The sequence below is a fragment of the Mytilus edulis genome, chromosome 2, assembly GCF_963676685.1.
Source record: "Mytilus edulis chromosome 2, xbMytEdul2.2, whole genome shotgun sequence".
In the NCBI taxonomy this organism is placed as follows: Eukaryota; Metazoa; Mollusca; class Bivalvia; order Mytilida; family Mytilidae; genus Mytilus; species Mytilus edulis.
Window position 1 is genome coordinate 21,851,006 of NC_092345.1, and position 9,855 is coordinate 21,860,860.

Below are 9,855 nucleotides of genomic sequence, written 5' to 3' on the forward strand. Positions count from 1 at the left end.
AATAATTTATCATTGAATAAGTTACGAAATGAATTTGAACTTATTATTTATTGAACTATTTTTAATCCCTTTTTAACCGGAAGTTAGCAGGCGCATGAATATATTTGTTTACAAATGGAGAACACATGTTGAAACCAAAGTTTCTGTGCCAACAGGCCTTAAGATTGAGGATCTGTTGAAACTAATAGTTTCTTATTGTTATATTTTTAATAATCAAATTTATATTATCCTAAGCAAACATATGTTTTCCTTGTCACATTTCATAAATGAGCTCAATTAAAAGATTCCCTGTTCCAAAAATAAAAGATAAACAAGAAATACTTGGTGAACACTTGTATGTCAAAATTTCGTATATTGTCAACACAGGACAAGTCTCTGAAAATTCAGAACTCATTTGTAAAGTAACAGGAATCCTTCTTGAGCGAGAAAATGATGAATTATTGCATATGCTTAGTGATGATAGTTTCTTGAAAAAGAGAGTTGATGAAGTTGTATCCCACCTAGACATGTAAGGTTCAATATGAATAATATATATGAGGGGGGTAGGACCCGACCCTGAAATCCCATGCTTTAAAATACGAAATCAAGTCCCGAATTTAAATAAATTTAAATCCCGACATCCTGAATTTCAAAAAAAAGGATTCCCGGATCCTGAAGGGGTCAATTCCACAATCCCGAGCTTAAAAACACATGATAAGGAAGTCCCAATAAAAGTCCTATCCCCCTCATATATATTCATAAATGTACAAACAACTTATTGCTATTTATTTCAAACCAGTTCTGAAATAACTTTTACATAATGTCACAATACAGTTGGAATTACATTGTATCTATGACCTTGTTTAAATAATGTATACGTAGTATTGTTCCTAAAACTTTTTAAAAAGAATTGTTCTTAAACACTTCAAACCTGGGACTATTATATTTAGACAATAGACAATATTTATTAGCACAAATACATTTACATTAAATGGTTATAGCATGCAGTATTAAAACAATAAACTGACAATAGTTAAATTGATTATTATATATTATATTAGGCTGACAGTGGGATTTATATACTACATGTAACTATAAAAAGTCTATAAGTATACTAGTCCCAGTTCATAAAATGTATTTTAATGACTTTAAAGCTACTATTTTGATGTTCTAGATGATAAAAACATATTCACTTTTTGTTGATTTACAAAATGTAGAACAGTAAATCACAAGCTTTCAATTGAATCTGGGAGATGGAAAAATGGAACATGTAACTTGTGTAATTAACATTAAATTGTCAAATTTCACTATATTTTGGAATGAAACATAGTTTATTCAGGAGAAAGGAGAGAAAGTACAAAAAATGTATACAATGTAGATAGAAAATACATTACCAACATTTACACCCTACAGCTTAATGCAGTTATGAATTTTTCAATACAATCAAAACTCAAAAAATTTTGCAAATTCATTATATATATATTAGAATCAGCATTAAAAAAAACATTGGATTCTCTCTGAAAAAAATAGAGCCCTTATAACACATGCAATCGTTTCTTCTCTTAATAGAAGACCTTATCTGCAGTATGAGTGCTACTAGTAGCCTACCTCATGGCCATAATAAAAGCAACAACATGTACATGATATATTATCATTAAAATGTGACAGATATTGTGTTATATTTTTTATTTAGATATAAATAAATTGCAGAATAAGCACATGAATTGGACTGTAATATCAAGTTATGCAACTCTGGTTCACATCAACATTATTTTCAGTTATATTATGATTTAAAATTTATAGCGTTATGAACACTCTTCTTTAACTATTTAAGATGGTACCTAACACTACAGGGAGATAACTCTGTAAAATCAGCTAAACGTTTTAATTACTTTGCGTTGTTAAGGGAATATTAAGCTTCTCAATGATCAAAATTACTGTCTGTCAAACTGCTATGTAACCAGTGTAATTTTTCTGAGAAAATGGTTGGTTCAAATTTTTTGAAATTTTTATATTTTTGTCAAAGGATCAAAGTAAATACTTTGTCAAAATTTTGTGAAAATTAAACGATCCAAATTAATTTTAGTGAAAGTGTTGGGTACCACCTTAAACAGAAAAATGTGAAATTCCAGGTCTGGTCAAACCAAAGACCTAAAATTTGGTAGTATTTGCTGATTTTCTGCTTTACATGCGTCATTGACAAATACATGTAAGAGTAAGGACTGGTGGGCTCAGATTCAATGTGTCCTGGTAGGGCATAGGGTCACACACCTTTCTTCTGACTGTCACCATTGGAGGTTGGACCTTATAAACTAGGCTCAGCAGGTCAGTTTTGAATAAAGCCTGGTCACAATCAGATGTCACACTAACTTAGTCTTGTATAGATATGCATATTATAATTTACAAGTGTGTATAAAAATAATAATTTTTTAATGTCATTATAAAAGGAAAGTATGTCAAAAAGTTAAAACTTTTTTTTTATTTTAAACCAGTGACTTTGATAAAAGCAGTTTTCCTTTGGGTTTTTTTTTTGCTGTGCATGAACTGATTTTGTGTCTGACATGGATGAGTACCCCATAAAAATCAATATCCTTTGTTTTTCTATTATATATTATAACTGATTTATAGTTTTAAAGGTATCTTTATTGCAAAGGAAAAGTAAGCTTTATGTACATGTAACGATGACAGTCATGATATTAGTTGTTTTCATTGAATAGTAGTAAGTTATAACATATTTATTTTGATAATACAGAAGATATATTAATTTGTTGATTGTCCATCATGCCCTCCCAATTATGAGTCAAAAGTATTATTGTTTGAAAATTTAAAATGTTTTTACAGAAAGAGTAAACATTGAAAAAAATTGTCACCTGCTCAGCCATGTGATAGAGTAAATTAACACCCTTGAGTTGTATCAGCTAATCAAAATATGGCATTTTAACACGAAGTATGATAATATAAAATGTATCCTTGTATAAAAAGAATTTTGGAAAAACTTATCTTTTCAAACCGAAAGATAATACTTTCTTACTATATTTGAAATAGGCTATAAATGAAACATTTTCTTTCACAGTAAGCCTATTCCAGCAGATCTGTATTCATCAAAAGATGTCTCAGACCGTTCATTACCAACAGATGAAGAATTATTGTTTGATTCTGTCCAATCTCTTGACAGGGAACACGGTTCGAAAATAACAGGTACTTTAACCATGTGTAGGTTTATCCATTGGTACGGTGATCAGCTATTATAAAATGTTAAACACACATAAAATGTTAGTATGTTGCAATTTGCAATTATTAACAAACTTGAAACAGTTACGATACATGAAAAAGACAAACAAACAACAGTATACAAAACACAACACAGAAAACTAAGACTGAGCAACATTTATAACTTTAAAAATATTGTCTTTTGTCAATGATTAATAGATACATTTATGTAGATATTATTGCTGTTACTGCATTATAACTATTCATTTAAATGGACACACCATCTGTCTATCAGTTAGTTATTGATTGATTGTGGTTGGCATGGTTGATTGTTGTTTGCTTAAATTTCAGTGGCAAGTATTTCATAGATATAAGAAGATGTGGTATGAGAGCCATTGAGACAACTATTTGTAAAAGTTTATACATGTTATATATTCATGTATATTCAGGAAGAAATTGGATGTTCCTGTTTTTAATACTAGATCCAATTTGAACAAAATGAAAGGGATGTACTTATATTCTGCTTATTCTATAGCATCTATGCAGTTTTCAGATAATATTTCACACTGACTGTAATAGAATATATGTAAAGGGAGATAATCAATAAAGTTTTAAAACATGTTTTTACAAATAGATATAAGATTGATTGTTGGTTGCTGAACGTCCAGTGGCAAATATTTCATGCATATTCAGGACGAGAACAAGTTAAAAATAAAAATACAATTGGTAGGTCTAGTAATAGAGGTTATCCGGGATGATGGTCGAGGAAATTTTGACTGCCACTGGAAAATGATGGTAAAGTGGATAGGGACAGAAATTTTGCCCTGCAACAGGCCACCTACGGACCCCTCAAAGAGTTGTTGCAAGGGTTCTTAACGTGCAAAGAGCGTGGCACTCCCTTTACATGAGACATAGGATTAAACGTCGCCATTCTGACCGGACGTGACTGCGAACTTCATACATCCCGCACAGCAAACGGACCCCTCACTTCGGCAAGCGTTTACTGGCAGTTGGGAGAAGACCAAGTGACCATATTTCGTTTCCCCAGTAAAAGATTTAAGAAGATGTGGTATGAGTGCCATTGAGACTACTCTCTATCCAAGACACAATTTGAAAAGTAAACCATTATACTGTTACACATGTAGGTCAAAGTACGGTCTTCAACACAGAGCCTTGGCTCACACCAAACAGCAATCTATAAAGGGCCATAAAAATGACTAGTACAAAACCATTAAGCCTTGAAAGGCAAAGATTAACTTTTCTTCAAATAGAATGAAACATTGAGACAATATTTCACTGTAAATGAAACTTTTAACGACTTGGACTTGAACTTGAACAATTTTTTTATTTTTGAAAATGGCAATTTATTTGATAGAAAACAAATTTATTCTTTAGGTATGATCCTGGAATTGGGAAATGAAAATATCAAAGTCTTGTTGCAAAATAAAGAAAAGTTACAGCTGGCTGTAGATAAAGCCAGATTAGCCATTGACAGTAGTGAAAGAGAATTTTTAGGAGAGATGTTGTACCAGAAGATTAAGACAGTATATCCAGAACATGTAGAGAAAATTACAGGTACATCATGTCAAAAGTTTATCATACAGCAATACATGTCTCAGGAACATTGGAAACATGGCCAGGTTTTAAGTGTATAATAAGTTGACAAAGCTTTGAGCTATGATGTTTATCACCCAATGTATCCCTGTTATCCACAGGACATATTAATGTTGTATGTTACTTCATTTATGTGTCACACAAAATACAGGTTGCTTTTATTAAACACCATGAATGGGGCCTCATAATCACTAGCCAGTCAGCACTGAGATTGTGAGTTAAAAGCCTGCTCATGCAGATGCACTTGAATCCAATCTTAATTGACTGGGATTTTCCTATCGAAGGTCAGTGGTTTTCTTCAGGCAATCTGGCTTCCTGCATCAATAAAAACTGGCCACCACTAAATAGCCCAAAGAGGTGCTTAAAAGTGGCGTTATAACACAGAAAATCAAATCAAACACCACGCAACTTGTATGGAATATTTGAATGGGTGGAAGAAAGCTCTCTTTTAATTCTGTTCTTCAAGAGATCTTGATGTATCACACATGTTTACAATAAATCAGGTAGTTGAAAAAATCGAGTTAACCAAAGTACTTTAGAATAAGAATAAGAATACTTTATTAATCCAATTATGGACCCTTGCCGGTTTTAAATTTCATACAATGATTACAATGATTTGTGTTATAACAATGAAATAATAAAATGAACTACATCACAATAGAACACTGAACAGTTATTGCATGCACATGGAAGAGAAAGTAATATGGGAGACAATCAATTTCTGTAAGGATTATTCCCCTTTAAACAGATATGGTGTTTTGAGCTGCATAAAAATGAAATGCAGCCCCAACTGATTAGATTTAAGGGTATTTTTCTCCCATGTACACACAGCAACCAATTACTAGATATTTATGTATACAGTGAAACCTGTCCAAACCGAACACCCACGGGACTTTGCGTTTTGTTCGGTTTTCACAGGTGTTCGGATTGTAGAGGTAAACGGAAGTCGACACCGAATAATTTTGGCATATACTGACAAGGGATAATAGGAGACACAACAGACGACAGTTTATTTTTGTGTTGATTTAGATGTAAATGTAAAAATAAAAGAAGGTGAAGATAGACATTTTGCTACATTTTTGTTTACAAATCAAACGCCACTCCGTCAATCACGCTCGTCGTTGGGAGATGTCCGACGTGGAGCGATTTTGCTTTTTATAATTATTTTCTCATCCGTTAATTCACTGACCAATTCAGATTCACAGTCAATGTCAAATGACGATTCCGTAGTTGAATCGGGAACATCATTGTACAAACGAGTTCTCGGACTGTATAATTATTTATTGTTTTTACATTGCAAGAATATGATAAGCACCTTAGAGATTTGACTGCAGTTTATTAATGCATATATAAGCATTTACATATTAATAGATGAAATATGCATACATAGATAGAGAAATGTGTATTTAAATTTAATTTTTTGAATTTAAAATATACGTATGGATAAACTAAAAGAGATTTAGCCATTTACAGAATTTGTGGATCTCAATTCAAAACTCTGGATAAGAAAAATACTTAACTTTTTAAGTATATGTTTATCTTCAGTGGTCGTTAACCATAAAAATTTTGATTTACAGTCTAAGTTATTAAAATTTTGACAGTGCTCATGAGCTTGTGCAAACAAAGATTCCCGACATTTATTATACAATGGACAGTTTATTAAAAAATGAAACTCATCTTCTATATCATTATGAGAACAAAAATTACAAGTCCTCTGTGACCTTTCTATAGGTTTGTTCTTATGTCGCTCTTTTTCTACTCGTAATTGGTGGGCACTTATGCGAAATTTACATAATATTTGTCTTGATTGAAAACTTTCAATATCAAGATATTTTTCCATTTGGAAATTACTTTTATGAGAAAAATATATATCTAGCTTTCCAGTAACATTATCTTTATCATTGAACCATGCTTTTAAAAATAATGTCTTTAACTTTTTCATAATAAGTTGTTTTAATCTATTAATTGAATAATCAATACAATATGTTTCTTTCAATTCAAGCTTTTGTATAATAAATTTAACAGAGGAATACCATGTCATAGTGTTATTTTCATGCATATTTTTGTTTTAGAGGGTTTAATAGTTTAAGCTCTAAAAACTTGAGATATCATTAGGAGTATTTTGTAATCTAACAATATTTTATATTTTAGGCATGTTGATGGAGATGGAAGCAGATAAGCTGAAGGAACTTTTGCAAGATGAACACTTACTTCAACAATGTATAGACAAAGCTTATGTAGCATTAAATAAAGTATCATGACACAAATGTTTGTTGTCCACAAATTCTGTCTATGTGCAGTGAATCAAACATAATGGTTAACAAGCATTCTGAGAGTATTGCATGCCTACTGGTTGAAAATTCAATTTACAGCCAGGAAAAAAAAAAGCTAACTTGTTGTGGTATTACCTATATAACAAATATCAAGTCAAAATCTTCAAGCATGATGAAAAAAAGTTGTGAATTTTCTATGTCCAAAACAACTCTGCACTAAATTATCAGACATGAACAATTCGAACTTGATCTGTAACTTTTCATGATAGAATAATATACCAAAATATCAAAGCAAAATCTACAGGAACAGAGTGCAAACCTAAAGTCCCCTTCAAATTTGTCAGTATGGGACTAAAAAGAAATGGAAGAGAAACTGACAAGACCATCTAAAATCTAATCCAAAAAAAAAAAAAAGTTCACATGCTTATAATTTACAGAAATCCAAAAATCCATTACCAGTGGGAGACAAAAATGTGTTCATATAAAAAAGAAGAAGTGGTATGATTTCCAATGAGACAACTCTCAACAAGAGACCAAATGACACAGAAGTTAACAACTATAGGTCATGGAACAGCCTTTATTGCCCTGCAACAATGAGCAAAGCCCATACCGCATAGTAAGCTATAAAAATTAAAGGCCCCGAAATGACAATGTAAACAATTCAAACGAGAAAACTAACGACCTAATTGATGTACAAAAAAAGAAACGATAAACTTATATGTAACACATAGACAACCAACAACTACTGAATTACAGGCTCCTGACTGGGGACAGACACATACATACAGAATGTGGCGGGGTTAAACATGTAAGCAGGATCCCAACCCTCCCCTAACCTAGGACAGTGGTATAACAGTACAAAATAAGAATGAACTATAAAATTCAGTTGAAAAGACCTTAACTCATCAGATGGATACAAATACTACACAGAGTGGACGTGGCAGGGTACTTGTACATCCCAACAAATCTGTCATCTTATTGCAAGGATCAACCTCATTAATGTCTGTGCCACTATGGACATCTTAATTTTGTGTTCCTTATACAATTACTTTCCAATACTTTACATCTAAACATAGTGTACATGGCAAATAAATAGCTGATCCAATGAAACATTGCATGTTTAAGAAAGGAATCCTGTTTCAGTTCTTCATGGGTCTGAACAACATTACTGCATAGCCTCCAAAAGTGAGCAAAATGATTTAATCAATACTGTATTTCACCGTGGCTATTTATTAGAGTACATCTTTACACGAGTACTACACTATATGTTGTGTGTACTATATATTTACTACCTTTTACACATTCATTTATGCATTTATTTATTGATTAATTCATTCATTCATTCATTGACGGACAGTAAGAAAAAGACTTTATTCTGTTCTTCTCTGCACGAATTGATTATGCATGAAACTTCGTCACTTTTTCTAGCACTATATATATGGTGAACACGTAAGTGCCTACAAGCATTTCTGTATACATTTAAAGCTTGCAAAACAATATTTCACAACTGACACAATTTCAAGTTGCCTTCTCTGTGTCCAATGTATGATTTTAAATAAACAGGACACAGCTATGCAAGGCCCTAAGATGACAATGGAAGAGAGACAAATTTTGCCTATATCTGTAAGCAACAGGTCAACTATTCGGTGTATGGAATGATGGTAAGATTTCATCTGACCTTAGTTTTTTTTCATGATTCTTTGAAAAATATTTGTTTTTGTGGTTTGGTCTATTTCTTGGATACTACAATGTATAAGCAATAGAGCCACTATATTTAGTGTAAGGAATGATTGTCAGGTGTACATGTCCATCTGGCAGTTTCATATAATCTTAACCTCATTTGTATGGATTAGAAGTTTATCAGATATATAAGCAATATGTTAACTTTGTATGAAGTGAATGTAAAATAAACGTCTGTCTGGCTGGGTTCATTTGACATTGACCTCAATGTCATGGTTCATTTAACAATGCAAAGATTTTTGTTGCTTGGGTTGTTTCTCAGGAACAACAGGGCCACTACAGAATGAGTGAAAGATGTACATGTTTGTCTGGCAGGATTCACCAGACTGTCCAGACATCAACATTTTTTCATAGTTCCTTGGACAATATTTAGTTTTTCATGTTTGATCTACTTCTCATGCATCGATCAGATACTATAAGTCTATAACAATAGGGCCAATATATTTGGTGTATGGAAAGATTGTAAGTTGCACATATGCCTCATTTTCATGGGTCATTAGTCAATGTAAAGTTTTGCATGATTCATGTAGTGTCTTTTTATCAGATACTATGTGTAAAAGGTCTGCTATATTTGGTATACAGATTATTGCATGGTGTACATGTTCAATGACGTTGTCTAGCAGGGTGCATCTGACCGTGACTTCATATATATGGTTTAGTGGTCAATGTTCAATTTTTTAAGTAATGTCTGCTTCTGTCACTATAAGCAATATAGTGTATGGAATAATTGTGCGGTGAACATGTCTCTGGCAGGGTTCATCTAACAGTGACCTCATTTTTATAGATTATTGATAATGGTTAGTGTCAAAGTACTTGTAGTGAAACTTCATATTAAGAATTCAACACAAATAAAATCATAGTAAGTAAAGCAAGTGAAACATTCAGTGTGCACACTAATATTTCTACAGCAATATAACCATTTATGGTGCTTATGTATTGTTAAACAAAGTTAATTGCTAGTTTGCATTTTGTATAATGTTGTGAACAGATACAATTATTTTGACTATATTGGCATGTTCGCCTGTGCTAGATGTTTATT

The 9,855-nt window shown here is 32.1% G+C and overlaps 1 protein-coding gene across 1 annotated transcript; it reads left to right on the top strand.

The window, feature by feature from the left end:
* The first annotated feature begins 92 nt into the window (after positions 1 to 92).
* On the top strand, positions 93 to 7,070 carry LOC139511718 (uncharacterized). The gene is made up of 4 exons (XM_071298751.1): positions 93 to 508; positions 3,053 to 3,177; positions 4,585 to 4,764; positions 6,955 to 7,070. Exons 1-4 carry the CDS (start codon positions 267 to 269, stop codon positions 7,062 to 7,064), a joined length of 657 nt encoding a protein of 218 aa, XP_071154852.1. The 5' UTR covers positions 93 to 266; the 3' UTR covers positions 7,065 to 7,070.
* The last annotated feature ends 2,785 nt before the right edge of the window (positions 7,071 to 9,855 follow it).